This window comes from Ochlerotatus camptorhynchus, unplaced genomic scaffold (genome assembly GCF_037179485.1).
Source record: "Ochlerotatus camptorhynchus isolate MF236.1 unplaced genomic scaffold, CSIRO-AGI_Acam_v1.1 ptg000738l, whole genome shotgun sequence".
Classification (NCBI taxonomy): domain Eukaryota; kingdom Metazoa; phylum Arthropoda; class Insecta; order Diptera; family Culicidae; genus Ochlerotatus; species Ochlerotatus camptorhynchus.
In genome coordinates, this window is record NW_027041209.1 from 258,518 (window position 1) to 275,450 (window position 16,933).

Consider the following 16,933-nt stretch of genomic DNA (forward strand, 5'->3'; position numbering starts at 1 on the left):
GTTAGCTGTCTGATCAACGAAATCCAAGTTCTTCGTTCCTATCAGGGCGGTGCGGTTGGATTTATTCACCGATGCTGGTGAATCGGCTTACGGGTGCTTGGCATATTTCCGGCTTGAGGACGGTGTAATTGTTCACGAAGTTTAAGCGAAGGTGGTAGCATTGCAGTACCTATCTACATAGCGCATGGTGCTAGTAGCTGCTGTTCTACTGCTCGCTTGTGCGATCCTTATTGGAGTCAAGTTTAGTTGTTTGGTGCCCTTTCCATGCTAGCTGGATCACTAGAATTGAATCCGTTCAACGCAAGTTTGTGAGATATCCGGAGAACTTTGTGATTTGGGCGTAATTGCTTTTGTAAACAAACATGTCAATCGCTGATTTCTCGCGAATAAAAGAACAATCTCGCGAACAAACTATACCAAATGATAGAAGAACCATTCATCTACCTGTTTGTGTTGTTAGTTTTTTAGATGGAGTTTAAATTCGCGAGAAATCATCAAATGAAGTGTTTGTTTACAAAAACAATTACGCCCTAATCTCGAAGTTCACCGGATATGCTCTTCGTTTCCTCAACTGGCGTGACCCAACGAACTTGCCACCGTACGAAGACCGTTGCCGTCTCCTAGGAATCGAACGATTAGAGGTGAGACGGACGGTCGCTCAAGCTATGTTCAATGGAAAGCTGCTTACGGGTGACATTGACTGTTCAAAACTGTCACAGCTATGTATGCTTCTGAGAGACCTCTTCGTCAAGGCAACTTTCTGTTTTTGGAACCACGGCGCCGAAATTATACGCAACACGAGCCAATTCGATCAATCAGTCGGCAATTCAACAACTTCTTTTATATGTTTGACTTCAATGTATCAGCTGACGTGTTTTGTCATTGGCTAATTCGCCTTTTCCGTACCGTTGATCGTAAGTTTTTATTTTAAGTTTTATTCATTTAGACAATAATTATTGTCAGCTGAATTTTTCAATAAACAAATAAACAAATCATAAACATTTCAAAGGGACGTAATTGCTTTTGTAAACAATGGCTTTAGCTGTCGATTTCTCGCATCTTAAAGCTCACTTCTTCAAAATAACAATGCTAGAGGAATGTTTCCTCTACCTATTGGTGTCATTATTTTTCATGAGTGAGCTTTTATTAGCGAGAAATCGACGGCTAAAGCCATTGTTTACAAATGCAATTACGCCCCTTTGAAATGTTGGCACTGAAATAACAGTATCCATGGGAAAACAAGAGTAACACCTCTTTCCCACTCAGTGTTTGGCTGTCAATTGCCGTTTGTCATCGTTTCGGCTTGAAGAAGGGTTCCCTGGCAACAATTTTGGTTTTATGAGGGTTCTGTAGACCATGATTTAGACTTGTAGAATGCTATAAAACCACGATAAAACCTGCAATGTTACTTGGGTTGTGTCGATTGGAGGTCGGTCAGAGGCTGAATACTCTCTCTCTCTCTACTAGGCGTTGACACTCTTATGCGAGCTTTTTCCCGCTTTCAACTTAAGGCTCAAACGCAATGTGGGCTGAAGCGGAACTGAAACAGCAAGTTTGACAGTTGTCACAAATGATATCAAGATACCTAATCGAAGTCGATTTGGTTCTAACTTGTTTTCAATCCGACAAGAAAACACTTAGAAATAATTATTTTTAAACGTGACGTAATTAATCTTTGACGTAAATCATGGAACGTAAACAAAGATTTCATGTAAAATTAAGTGTTCCTACACCGAAGCACTCGAAGAAAACGACGAAAAGTGCGTTTGACTGAATTGATTTTCTCGTCTCTTTCAACTGATTCTTATGTCATTAGGACCGCTTACATGTGTCGGTCTCAGGGAATCGAAATTTACATGACTTTTTCGTAGTGTATAGGCTTCCTCAAATCGGGCTTCTCCGATGCCGCTTCCGTTCCGCTTTAGCTGTCATTGCGCTAGGGTATTTAGTGGTTTTGAAGCACTTCCAAAGTTATTGATTGACAGCTTGCTATGTCAACCAATAATGCATGCATTTGTATATTGTGTGGCTGGCACAATTCTCGCGTCTTTTTTAAATAGACCAATGTAACAAATGTAAAAAAATCAAGTTAAGCGATACAAACTATTGCTCTTCTATCATGTGATACAAAAACATCCATCCAAATTTACTTTCAGTTATTTAAGATAATCATTGGTCAAAAATTGTCCAATGTACAGTTTGAAATGATGGGTACATGCTTGTTACTTCGGTCATTCGGACTGTGAAAGGGAATCTAGAATCATGTAGAACAAAACGTCCAACGTAACACTCATTGATTATGTCGCTGAGAAAAATCGTCCAATGTAACATGTCCGATGTACTACTTGACTAGTCAAATCGTCCTATGTGTTTTTTTTTTTCTATATTGTAGCATGAAATTCAAAGTAAAATTGTAATTTTACCGTTTCTAATGAATTTTCAACGTTATTATTCACTGACTACCTTTAAAAATGGTATTGCAAAATGTATTGTTTCTAAACAGTTAAAATAATAATCTGTCGAACTTCAACTTCGATTTTCTCAATATGGTGGTTACATTGGTCTATTTGAAAAGTGACGCGAGAATTATACTCTTTGTCCAGGGAAGTCGAAAAATTTCCAATCCGAAAGATGTTCTAGACCAGACTGGAAATCGAATCCGCCATCTCCGGCTTGGTAATACCCTGTAACACCCTCCTGTCTTTACTGAATAGGCTATCTGAGTCCCCAGTACAAGATCTGGAAAGTGAAACCAACTGTACCTGAACCTTGAACCGTGCCCTTAGTTCAGTGCATGTCGTATTACTCCATCACTATTGAGAATTGATGAAGTATTTGTTTTTTTGCCACAGTTGTCATTCTTGCATTTATCGCAAGGCTCCGACTCTAATTGAAAGGTCCCGCTATTTATACCCTTTGGAGTATCGTCTCCTGGTCTGAATACTTTAAATTTTAGTATTTGGGCGTACAAGCTAGTTTCCTAAGGGGAGCTTAGCTGAGGACGTGAAGCATTTATGTCTGGACTCATTTAAAAAAAACGTTTGGTCAAGATTTGGGATGATATGCCTAACGAAGTAGTGCACGCGGCTTGCAATAATTGTGAAAAGCGTTTACGAGCCGTAATCAAACACAAGTGCGAAAGATTCGAACTAAACTAAATACGTTGTAACTTTGTTTCTTTGTTATACTGTTTAATTTGAAATAAAATAGAAATGTTATCTGGTTTGTGTTTTATATCATATTTTAAGTGCATCACTTATTCGTTGCTACCCCGTAGATACGCTAGGATGAAAATGCCTCTTATTTCGTCCCGAGTTGTTCGGCATGATTCTAGCAGCTATTTGCCATCTTTTCGCAGGCATAGTCGACGTAGCTGTTGAAGTTAAGCTGGTTGTGTATCATCACTTTAAGCATGCGCTTCGAGGCTATGGGATGATCCTCTATTGACTTGAACTCGTGACTTTGGCTGAGAGGTATGGTATGATTTGCTACAGTTAATTTAACAATCATTGTCTTGGATGTTTACCACTACGCCGGGGCCATCCCCACGGTTTGGTGTAGTTTCTTCTTCTAGTTCTGAGACAACTTGCACAGTGGGTGGGAATTCTCAATAAATGGTTTGGCAAGGTTTTGGCTGTCCTGAGCGTGGAGGATTAGACTGGGGGAAATTGTTATCATTTTTTCAACGGGCCAACCTCCTGATTATTTTTGTGGGCCAGTCTAGTGGAGGATTAGTAAAAAAAATGATACTGTGGTCACTATCAACCCTGCAGTGTTGGGCTTGGAATTTGATTGATAAAAAGAATGACCGGACGTGATGATAAATGTGCCAGCCACGCAAGATGGGATGTGTCATGAGATAGCGTAAATAGGAATTAATAATGTGCAGTGCGGGAAGTTACTCTCCTGGTAGCTATGCAAACGTGCGATTTAAACGATGAAACGTTTCTTAAACATTTAAAAAACGGGTCTTTACTGCGTACTCAGATTTACTGTCCACCCTTGATTTTTTTTTTAGTCAGAGGTGTGGAGCGACGAGCAAGCGTATAGAATGTGCTTCCGAAAGAGGCTTCTTTTAGAATCTACTGAGGCCGGCAGCTTTCTGCTCTATTCATACGGGATTGGACAACCCTAATCCAACATGTAATGAAGTAGAACACAATCGAGCTGTGCTTGTTCACGTCGACTGATACTGAGTGATTGCGGTACAAGCACATATCGTCGATAGTAAAGTGTTGTAAATGATAAACGATAAATAAATGATTGTTGTGTATTAGAGAACGCTTGTGCAACAATACAAGGGAGGGAAACTGATTCGAAACTCAAATGTCATTAGCCAAATACCTCCGTAGACCATAGGTCAACCGTTGTATAATTGGCAATGCACCCGGTACTAAATGGAAGTTGTGGGTTCGAAACGCATGCTTGGCATGCACAGTTGTACACATCAACTGCTCATTTGTTAATAAATTTTCACTCAGTTGTTGAAATTTGTTTCTTTTTTGTAGTAATTGATATATTAGGTTCATAGCTTACTAGAGATACGCAAAGAGTAGGTAAGTCTTAACATTTGAATCAACACCAATGGATTTTTACACTTAGTACGAGATATGTGCAGCGAGCATTTCTTGCTTCATTTTTACAACTTAAAAACAAACATAGTTTATTACTAGAATTAAAATCATGTTTTTACGTATCTATAACAAGCTTAACTTCTAGTCTATCTCTAATCATCTTAAGATGCTTTTTATCTTTTCAGAATTTGTGACCGGTCCTGTATTTGGTAGAGCAAAATACGCTACGAGGAGGAGAAGGAGTGTGTTCTAAAATGGGTCATAAATATTCTACATCTTTTATGGATGGTTCCTAAGATGCATCGTTTAGAATCTTCTTTAGAAGATTTCCTCAGAAGTTTTTTCTTTAGAACCTTAGCTTATTACAGACGTTTGGTCGTTGCTCCGCTCCTCTGACTAAAAAAATACGGGCAGGGCAGTAAGTCTGAATATACACTTATCCAGTCAGTAAGGTTTTACAGGATTTTTGATTTGCGACACTGTTCGGTAAAAGTCTAAAAATCTGTGGAAATACCGACTTTTTCAGCAATTCAAAAACCCAGTAAAATACTCCTGTAAAATAATTTAAGTGTGTAGCAGTAAAGGAGCTCTCTTCGTAGCTTGGCGTCGCTTTGTTGCTGTAGCGGAGGGAGGGATAGGGTAATTTAAAGGTACTGGAATTATATGAAAAGTAATAAGCATTCTCTCTTTCTTTATACACGTATGCCACTATATACATCTGCATTCATCAGAATTCCTTACTATATTTTTTCTGCCAATAATTCGTTTTGCGTAACAGATGCTGTCAAAGGAACTAATAACAATTCAATTATGAGTTGTGCAAAGTTTTTGCTACTAGGTGGAGAATAGCATATTGTTGTCGTCGTCGGGCATGAATGTTAATAATCATGAAAACAAATCCTGAAATTTCATTCAAACCAATAAAGTAAGCTTTATTAAATTTTATGATCCAACATCGAAAGTGCTTTATCGATCAATTATATATACGGCAACACATGACATTTACTCACCATTCTCCCGCTGCCAGTAGTTGATTGCTTTCGGGGACGCTTCGACGTTGCAGATTAGCGTGACATCGGTTCCCAGCGGGGCACCAACAAGCTGATTCGGCACTTGTATCAGTGGATGAACTGATTTCCGGTAGTAGAAAGGGCAGCAATAGAAATCAAAATTCGAAACAGTTTCATTATAGTTGAAGCGCATAGTAATGCAGAGGGATGGGTACAATGTTACATTCTCAACACAGAAAATTTAAAGGTACGGTATCCATTTTCAACTTTTCTGCATTTAATTTTTTTTATTGTCTCTTGTAGGTGTAGGTCAAACAAAAATTAGTCTGGTCGTGGTGTGAAAAAGGGTTACAGCCCTTTTGTCGGCTTGTACATAAATTCTTGATGAGGCCGACTGGAAAGGAGCCGCGTAATCGTTTTGGGTCGTGAGTAGCTCTTTAAACTGAATTAAGAGGAGGGCTTGTTTTGTGCTTAAAGTATTGTGAAATTGTATGCTCTTTTCATTAGCGTTTCAGTATTTATACCTTTTCTTTTAACAGAAATTCCCTCATATTCTCATTAACGTTCAATCCATACCTTCGATACGAAAAAAAAAACTTTTTCTTGCATGAAAAATACAGTTCGAACAAAAACAAGAATATGGGGGAATAAATTATTCATATTTAATATAAAACCATTCAACTGTAGGAATTTACATAGTTAGCAAATTTAAAAATAATTATATGAGGCAGCACTTTGGTTTTCATTTCCGTAAGCATACTAGACTAGCAATCTTACAAATAGATTCCATGCAGCTCACTTGGATGTTGTAAAATTATCATACCAAAGTGACGACAAACCCCACGCCCACAACGCAGGAGTTGGGGAAGTTATTAGCATTCATAAAACGAGACCTATTCAGATGACAGCAAGTGGAAAACCAAGGAAAAGTGATATGATAACGATACACTCTTACCGAGAGCAGCTCCAGTCGGTCGGGTTGGTGCCTGCTTCTTGAACCTAGCGGAACGGAGTTTGCATGAATAATAATTGGGTATATAAAACGTCCAACCTTTCCGCAGCAACTGCCGGCTGGTTGGTGTCAACGATTAGGCGAAAGATAAAGAGCAATGTGGTAGGCATTTGTCAAAAAGGAAAGTTTTTTGAGAGAATAGAATTTGAAAAAGTTTATTGAGAGAACGAACAAAAATTGAGGGTGAAGAGTAAAATAATATAATGATTTGTTGATACAGGGACATACAATTTGCGAGCATCAAAAGTACAGATTTGAAATCATTGAGTGCTTTTTATTTTTTTTTAAATATACTGTTTAAAAATAATTTAACACATTAGTCTGTATGATATTTACTCCTACAGTATTCTTCAATACATAGACTAGAATCAACCATGATCATGTACAATGCCTATCCTTGGGTTGTGGGACAAGTTGAACATTAAAGGTCGAAGGGTTGAATGATGAAGAATTTACGGTTCTGCTTCGGTTTAGACTGCTCTCCGGGAGTATACTCTGGATTTTGATATGCAACGGTCAGCGTTTATTTTTTGTATTATTTTTGATCAATTTTCATTATTTTTCTAATTGAATAAGGGGACGGGCCTAAATAGCAGTCATGATGGGTGCGAGTGCAAATTTCTTCACCACCGAATTACCTTAAAAAATGTTACTGTGGCTACTATGAAATTACAAAACAATCAAAGCAAATTCTAATTGAATCTCGAAACAAGATTATTGTACCTTTTTTCAATGATGTTGATTCTTCAAATTTCAAGCACAGTCATTTTTTTTTTAATTATAGATATTTTGCTCTGTTGAGATTGTTGGTAACATTACCCAGTAGAATATAGTCCTTAAAATATGTGAGAAATTATTTATGCAGACTCGTGCTTTTAATTATAAAATATAAGGGTCAAGTGTCCGAGGCACGTGAAATTGACTTCTGCTGATTTGGACTGAATTTAGAGGAGATGTTTATTTTGGTCTTACTTTTAGGAATTCAAATTGTTGTGCCGATCGAAGCACCTCTCGGTCCAGGGGAACATTTTATATTTTTCTTGATTATCATGAAAGCACTACTTTTAGTATCATCGGAACAAATAAAGCAACATACCATTGAAGATTTTTTATGAGAAAATTAGGCAAGGAATCTAAATATCAATTTACTTTGTTTGTACAGTGTCGCCAAATATTTTGTAAATGCGTTTAAAAACTACAAATGGAATTATTTACATTTCCATTCTGACAGCACCATCGTGCGTATTTCCTGAGATACAGCATTTTGAAGCAAAGAATGCCAAAAATCACGAGAAAAAAAATGTTTGCTTCGATCTTATTTTCGTCTGCTCTTCTAGGAAAAAATAAGTCACTTTGCTCGCCTACTATTTTAATGATTTTTTTTTGTTCAAATTCCGCATCATAATACCTGCTTTTTTGTCATGCGGCCAACTTTTCCTAAATAAATTAATAGTGCGCAAAAGTAACTTTTGCTCACGCTTTTGAGTATTGCCTAGCTTCTCGTCTGCCAACGGAGAGCTTGAAAAATTGGACTGTCACAATAACCTACTGGATTTGAAAGGTTTGGTCATACGCATGGATGGCCATATGCAGTTAATCAAACAGCGTTATATACTAAAAGAAATAATTACAGAAATGCTAACAAATGTAATACGTGCTGATGAAATCTTCATTTGGCAATTTGTTGCATAAATAACTATTTGCAAGAAAAAATGAAATTCTGAAAAAAAATTGCAGTGTTGCCAAATTTAAGTTTAATTTTCCAATTAGGAGCATTAATGGGATTTTTTGAAAATATATTTGAATGAATTATTTAATTTGATATGACAATCGTGTACTCAATCTTATTTTATATAAGTTAAATTATCAACAAAAGTTCAAAGTATTATTGCTGTGAAAAAGAAAAACATTTCAAGAACGTGATTTTTTAAAACATTTGCCAAACAGATGTAATGCCTCTTCAGACCTATTCTTTTGAATGTTTTCAGAAGATCACTGCCCAATCAATCTAGAAATAGAGTTTTGGTACAGTGTTGCCATTTTTTTAGTTTGAAAACTATTAATATTTTTTTTTGCATGTTCAAAATGTATTTAATTTCATTTGCTGATCTTCTGTCACTTATTTAAAAGCAAATTTATATTAAATGTGGATTTAAAGAAAAACTTCAAGTCATGACTGGTACTGCTGGAACTCTCAACTTTCTCTAGTTAACAAATTATCAAGTTAACAAATAAAGCTTAATGTTGATATTAGTGTAGCACTTCCAACCAACTTTGAAATAAGTTAGTTTATATGTTTGATAGTAGGTAATGCAGCCAGGATCAAGACAATATTCTATCGTCTAAAAGATAGAAATGCTCAGGTTGTGTTGTTGCTTCATGTATCTTAAACGCAAAAACACATAAACTGCCTATAATCACATGTCAGTCCCTTCCGGATTTTTGTAAATTTTGAAATAACAACGATATGCACTAGCAATTTTCACCTAATTTCATATAATGTTTTAATACTATGGACTCATATTCAATCTACAATGTAATTGCTTAGAGGACTAACGTTTTCCATATGAGACAGTTTTAAACTATTTTTAGTCATGATATTATAATGCTGTAAAGTGCATAAATATGCAAAAATTTCGTACACCCAACCTTGGTCCTTTTATTTTTTAAAGTTATTTTCGCAATATTTCCATACAGGAGATGATGCCAACTGAAATTTTTTAACGAAAAATGCGATTTTTCTTCCCCAGACATTAAACATAGGTCAGCATTTTTAAATCCTGTATCCACAACATGCCGCCATCCATGTTGAAGAGGGTCGAACCCTCCGTGGAACTATCTGTTCCGCTTTAAATTAATTTTAACCCATATATTCCGGACACGCTTGGCAGTACCACGTACTGGAATGCCACTCATCCAACATCTGTATGGTAATTTTCACCAACAGCTCATCTCCTGTATGTAGCTCCTTGCTATACCCACCTAGCATGATGTGAGTTCTCCACTTCTGTCGTGCTCCTTGACAAGTGCTACACTATAAGCAATGTAGTCAAAAGGGTTTTGAAACTTTGAAGACCGTGATGAAAGTTAAATTTTTTAGGCACCATTCCATGAAGCTCTTCGTAAAGTGATGTTCATGGAAGATAAAGAAGAAAACTATCCGCTTAGTCGAAAGAAGAGTAAGTATAACGTGTGAATTGAATTTAATTGAAAATTTACTCTTGAGAACTGTTTTAAGCATAGAACATTTCTACAAGGTAAGCAGATTAGCACAGAAAATCGTCTTTGTTTCGTTAAGATTGTCTTTGAGTGACAGTGGCCTGAACGTCCACAGTATCGCTTATATGGTGCAAATGAACTATTACGTGATGAAATGGATCTCCATAACTTAGTTTTGCATTCTGTGCGGGGAAGCTTCCAAACTGAAGGAAAAGCGGCTCATTAAACTTACAATGTACTTGCAGCTTCATCCGTTTGCTCACGGACGGTGGAACACCGTTGGACGCGATGCACATGTACGCACCCATCTCCGAGCGCGTCACCTTTGTAAGTGATAACATCTCACCTTCCACGAGCATAGCTGCATGTATGGGGTGTAAAAGAAGTGCCAGATTAAATTGAAACATGAAGTACTGACTGTCGGTGCTTGCTTTTGTTGCATACCTTTCATCTTCCCGTGGGTGCCGTTACGTGCGATTATTTCCCGGCCGTCCTCTCGTCGCCAGATGATCTTTGGTTTCGGATAGCCTCGAGCTTTGCACACCAATTTGGCGGAGCCACCCTCTGGGACCATCATGTCACCCGAAGTTTCCTCGTAGACTATGTCCGGTGGGATCACAACCTCGAGAAATGCAGTCTATGGAATGAAAGTGAGAAGTGCTTTTAATTAAACCTCGCGTGGATTAGGTGATAGAAGAATGTAACAGATGTCACTACTTTTATATGCGCTATTCGCTATGTGGGGGAAATTTGATTAGTTTTTATGGCGTTTTGCCTTTCTCGTACACCTAGTTGTACCGAAAGGCTTTAATATCACTTGAAAAACACTTTTTGGTTTGAAAATTGTAAATTGCCACATTGCAATTAACACAGCTACACGAGATCGGAAAATGTCTGTTTGTGTGTACGGAGGAGTGGTGGGGGGTAAAATGGAATGATGGGGTAAAACGGGCAGGTTTTCTTCAGGAAACTTTAAACATCATTGTTTTGATCGTGCAACTCAAACTGTCAAAAGATGCAAGAGTAATTAAAAAATATGACGCTATGCTAAAAATGTGTTCGGATGTTATTTACATACCCACACTCATGGAATCAGAATGTCCGCCACTACAGCGATAAGTGCTAGAATTGCCGGCGGCAGAGTCACCCGATTGTACGTCTACTACGGTGCCTGCGGCACAAATACCGCTGACTGCCGGTTAATATCTTTCTGCGCGGTGGATGTCTTGCTTCTCAACGGTGTACCTAAAAATTCTAGCTGAAGACAAGTTTATAAAGGCATACAATTCCCTAATGCAGCTATTTTCCTGCACACTAAGATTATTTTACGAATTCGGGGAATTTTTACCGAAATCTCAACAGCTGAACGTTCGGTAAACAGTTCGGTGATTTTTTACAGATTTTCTGTGATTTTCACAGATATTCGTTGAAATATTACAGGAAAACTGTGAAAAATCACCGAATTGTTTACCGAACGTTCAACTGTTAAGATTTCGGTAAAATTTCACAGATTTAAGTAAATAATCTTAGTGTGTGTACAAGCAGGTCTGCATCTAAAACTGTTTGTTGGGTATTGATTGCTGTTTCCGGTGAATTTCCCAACGAGGCTTTGCTGATGCTGCCGGTGTTCTGGCGTTCCCTATGAAGAACTAGTGCCACCCGTTGGTGCGTTCTTGGCACATTTTTTTGGTATTACTTTATTTGTACAGGCTCAATCGAATAAACTTTACAGAGCCGAGTTATCCTTTGCGTTATACATTATTACTGTCTTATATTTAAAGTTAAAGGAACTGGACCGAGTACTCGCGGTTGTTTCGAGGTTAGTGGAGATTTACAATTTTTTGCATGGGAAAAAGGAAGAAGGAGATTGGAAATGGTAAACCACATTTACACAGATACAACTATTTAATTAATCCTAAAGCATGAAATTATTTCTATTGATCTTGAAAACAAACATTGAAAAAAAAAAACCCACGCGTACAAACTACAAACTAAACACAAGGTTAATCAAACTTACAATCTTAGGTTAATATCCTTAAAGTAAACATATATGAGTTTCATAAACTCCAGATCGCGTCTAGCCAAAATATCCCGAACTGGAACATTAGGTTGTCTACCTCGAGCCCGAAGGGAATCATAAACATGTGATCTGACTCCACGATACTCCGCACAAGACCAAAGGATGTGATCAGCGTCCTGGTGACCTTGTCCACATTCACCGAGATTGCTGTCTCCCAATCCCACACGGAACAAGTGTGCGTTCAGACAATAGTGATTGGACATGAGACGAGGTATCACGCGTGTGAAGTCTCGACCCAAGTCCAACCCTTTGAACCATGCACACTTCGACACCTTAGGGATAATTGAATGTAGCCATCGTCCCAAGCTCCCTTCATACCATTGATGTTGCCAGCTAACGAGTGACTGCTGACGATAAATAGAGAAAAATTCACTATAGGCGATTTGTCGATCATAAATGTCGCCTTCCATAGCGCCCACCTTCGCCCACGCGAAGGTGATGATGAAAGAGTGCACGGATAAACCACTAAGCAGCCCTCGTATTTTCAAGAGAAAATACGAGAAGTGCTTTACCGGCCTAATGGAACGGATAGCCTCGACAGAACTGAGACTATCCGTAAAAATAAAGTAGTGGTCTGGAAGAAGTGAAGCAATAGTTTCCAAAGTGTAGTGAATTGCTGCCAGTTCAGCCACATATACAGAACAAGGAGCTTCAAGTTTTCGAGAGGCGCTATGAAATTCATTAAATACACCAAAACCTGCGGAGTCCTCTATTAGAGATCCATCTGTGAAAAACTTTCTTGCAGAATTAACATGGCCAAACTTTGCAGAGTATAATGACGGAGCAATCATAGGACGATGATGCTCTGGAATTCCGCGGATTTCCTGAGTCATAGATAAATCAAAATTCACTGAATTGCCGAAATAGGAGAAGACTACACGATTGGGAATATTTCTTGAAGGGCTGACATCCTGTGTTAAATATAGGTAGTACAAAGTCATAAAACATGTTTGAGGATTTAGCTCCAGAAGCTTCTCAAAGTTTTCGATCACCAGTGGGTTCATTACTTCACAACGGGTGAGGAGCCTCAGAGATAACTCTGAAAAACGGACGGATAGTGGCAACATGACCGCCAGCACTTCGAGACTCATAGTATGAGTCGAGTGCATGCATCCTAACGCGATACGAAGACAACGATACTGGATCCGTTCCAGCTTGATGATGTGCGTTTTAGCTGCCGACTGGAAGCAAAAACTACCGTACTCTAAAACCGATAAAATCGTTGTCCGGTACATCGTCAAAAGATCTTGAGGATGGGCTCCCCACCACGTTCCGGTAATTGATCGGAGGAAATTGATCCTTAGTTGGCATTTTCGTCTCAGATACTCAATGTGGGATCTCCAGGTGCATTTGGAATCGAACCAGACCCCGAGATATTTGAAAGACATGGAATGAGTGATCGGTTTACCCAAAAGTTGAAGCTTCGGTTGTGCTGGGCTATGCTTCCTAAAAAAAAACGACCAACTCAGTTTTCTCCGTGGAGAATTCGATACCTAGCTAAATAGCCCAAGTAGACAAATTGTCCAAGGTATCCTGTAAGGGTCCTTGCAGGTCAACCTCTTTTGGCCCTGTGATAAACACTACGCCGTCATCTGCAAGTTGTATCAACGTGCAGTTGTCACTAAGACAATTGTCAATTTCTCTAACGTAGAAATTGTACAAAAGGGGGCTTAAACATGAGCCTTGGGGGAGACCATGTAGCTAAATCGAAAAGCTGTAGAGTTTCCATGAGAAAAGCTCATATGTTTTTCTGACAGCAAATTGTACAAAAAATATACATTATTGGAGACAATCCACAAACGTGGAGTTTCTCTGAAAGAACTTCAACCGATACTGAATCAAAAGCCCCCTTGATATCGAAGAACACAGAAGCCATTTGCTCTTTCTTAGCAAAAGCCAACTGAATTTCCGAGGGAAGCAACGCGAGACAGTCGTTCGTTCCCTTACCCCTACGGAAACCAAATTGAGTATCTGAAAGAAGGTGGTTCGTCTCAACCCATTTGTCGAGGCGAAAAAGGATCATTTTCTCCATCAATTTCCGAATACATGACAGCATCGCGATGGGCCGATACGAATTGTGATCCGACGCGGGTTTATCAGGCTTTTTAAAGGCTATCACCCTCACTCGTCTCCAATCGTCGGGAACAATATTGAGCTCCAAGAACTGATTGTACAAGTTCAACATGCGCCTCTTAGCGACGTCTGGGAGGTTTTTCAGCAAGTTGAACTTGATTCTATCAGATCCCGGGTCAGAATTTCCACACGAAAGGAGAGCGAGTGAAAGTTCGACCATTGAAAAAGGCTGACTGATTTCGTCTACCGAATTCGCGGTTTCGCGAGGAATCAACTACGACGGCACGGAATCCGGACACACTTTTCGCGCGAATTTAAGAATCCATCGATCCGAGTATTCCTCGCTTTCGTTGTTAGTAGACCGGTTAGGCATTCTTCGCGCCGTACTCCAAAGCGTATTCATAGACGTTTCACGCGACAATCCGTCTACAAACTGCCGCCAGTAACCCCGTTTTTTGGCCTTGATGAGGCTCTTGAGTTCGCGTTCAAGAGATGTGTATGCGTTTCCGAAAAAGTTTAAACGCGTCGGACTTTTTACGGTAAACCTCCGTGCATTGTTGATCCCACCAGAGCGATGGTGTTTTCTTACGAATTGACGATCGCGGCACCGGTCGTGTTTGAGCTTGAAGTGCGCTGTCGACGATGAGATTAGAGAGGAAATTATATTCTTCCAACGGCAGAAGCTCTTCCACTGACGATACTGTATCGTCTATCGCGGATTGGAACTTAGTCCAATCGATGTTACGGGTTAGATCATACGCGACGTTAACGGATTCTGACGAGTTGAACCCACTGGCAATCGAAATTTTGATTGGCAGATGATCACTACCGTGCGGATCCTGGATTACATGCCAAGTGCAATCCAACGATAGTGAATTGGAGCAAAAGGTGAGGTCTAATCTGCTACCATTCGAGGATGGGCCAGCCAAACGTGTTACTTCTCCATTGTTAAGTATTGTCATGTTGAAGTTGTCGCAGAGATTCTAAATCAAAGTAGAACGGTTATCATCGTACAGCTCCCCCCAGCCTGTATCGTGGGAGTTAAAATCTCCCATGATCAAACCATGGAGCGGGAAGTACCGCACATATGTCGAAAAGTTGTTTACGATTAACAGAGACTCTAGGAGCAATATATACAGAAGCAATACAAAGGCTCTTACCTTTAATGGTAGCCTGACATGCGACAACTTCAATACCGGGGAATTCGGGAAGATTCACTCTATAGAAGGAATGGCACTTTTTGATCCCCAAAAGTACCCCATCCTCCACGTGAATCCTCCCGACCCAATCGAATAATGTTAAAATCATAAAAAGGGAGATCAATTTCTGAAGAGAGCCATGTTTCACAGAGGGCAAATGCATCGCAATTATTGTTATAGACTAAATACTTGAACGAATCTAATTTCGGAATAAGACTTCGACAATTCCGCTGTAGAACAGTGATCAAATTCCCGACCTCGTTTGGAAAATTATCCATCAAAGGAGATGATAGCTGCAAGAAGGGGCCATTTTTAAGTCAATTGCTTCAAGATGGATTTCACAGTGGGAAGCAATGTGAGGACAATGCTTTTCAGAGGATCAGAAATGTTGTGGTATTTGAGAATACCGTCCACAATGTCATCAAATGAGAACAACCCAGATGAAGAAGGGGCTTCTGTTCTTAAAAATGGGACATCAGGGGTTTTGAATGTCCCCGGGAGAGGTGGAAAATCCTGGGTATAGTCAGTTCTGCGGAATCCAGGATTCCACCACTCCTTAATTTGGGCAAGCTGATTTAGGGTTCTTTATTTGCAACAATCCGCGAACGGATGCGCTCGTTTCCGTGCAGAACATTCCGGAAAACTGAAAGATGTTCCCTCCTCAGCCAAGTCAGAGTCAGTCTAGTCATCTGACAAAAGAGAAAAGGGATTTTTGTCATTGGTCGATGGCGTGGCTGTCTTAAGCATTTCTGCAAAAGATCGCCTGGAACGTTCCTTAAGGGAGCGTTTAATTTTGTCCCCGAGCTGTTTGTACGCCGGGCACGACGAGAGAGCATGAAGAGTAGTTCCGTTGCAGTACACGCATTTTGGTGCAGTAGCTGCGCAGGCGCCATGCTTCTCCCCGCATTTGGAGCAGCGTGCCTTGTTGCCGCAGTGGGAGGCCGTATGTCCAAACCGCTTGCAATTCTGGCAGTTCATGACCCGAGGTACAAACAACCGCACAGGAAGACGAAGTTGTCCCAGCTCGATGTATTGAGGAAGGGCAGATCCAGAAAAGGTCACCCGAAACGAGTCTGTGGGGGTAAAACGCTTTTTACCCTCGCTGAGCGATACTGACTTCATTCTATGATCGGCCAGTATCTTTACCGGAGGAAGCAAGGGGTTCTTGAATCGGCCAACCGCTTGCTTCTCCAGTATCTCGGGGTTCAGACTCGCCTCAGTGACCACGCCTTCGATCTCGACATCAGAGGCTGGAATGTACACCCTATATTCCTGTGTGAAAAACTGGGAAACAGCAATTTCATTGGCCTGTTTCTTCGTTATTTCGGTCACGGCAGAGAATCGCTTTGTCAGATCATCAGATATTTGAACAACATTCAAGGGTTTGTTTTTGGGCTGAAAATAGACAACCCATGGGCCAGTCGAGTCATTCGGGTAGGGCCACAATCTGGTGCTTTTCTCAGCCTGCCCATTGACAGACTGAGGCGACGAACCAGGGATGACATCATCATTTTTCTGAGATGAATGGTCATCCATGTCGTCTTCCGACAAAACATCCATTTTGTTCAACTAGTGGGAGTGCAAAACGCTCTCCCACTGAACGCACAGACACAATACACAGAAAACACTACAAACACAGAAATACAAAATGAAAATTTAACTAATGGGGGAGGAAAAGAAACAAAAAAAAAACAAAAACTTAGCTGATAATCCTATACTATTACCACCGAGCGTTATATGTGTAGGCGTTTACACAGATGGCTGGG

At 39.8% G+C, this 16,933-nt stretch overlaps 1 protein-coding gene across 6 annotated transcripts in view; it reads right to left on the bottom strand.

Annotated features, from left to right (window-relative positions):
- Positions 1-16,933, bottom strand: part of DIP-beta (Dpr-interacting protein beta) — a 125,614-nt gene that overhangs the window by 24,009 nt on the left and 84,672 nt on the right. For all 6 annotated transcript variants that reach the window (XM_065238221.1, XM_065238219.1, XM_065238218.1 and 3 more), the window contains 3 exons: positions 10,260-10,452; positions 10,048-10,176; positions 5,585-5,704 (listed from right to left, as the gene is read on the bottom strand). In XM_065238221.1, the coding sequence (XP_065094293.1) occupies positions 5,585-5,704; positions 10,048-10,176; positions 10,260-10,452 (442 nt within the window). The remainder of the gene's footprint in view (positions 1-5,584; positions 5,705-10,047; positions 10,177-10,259; positions 10,453-16,933) is intronic.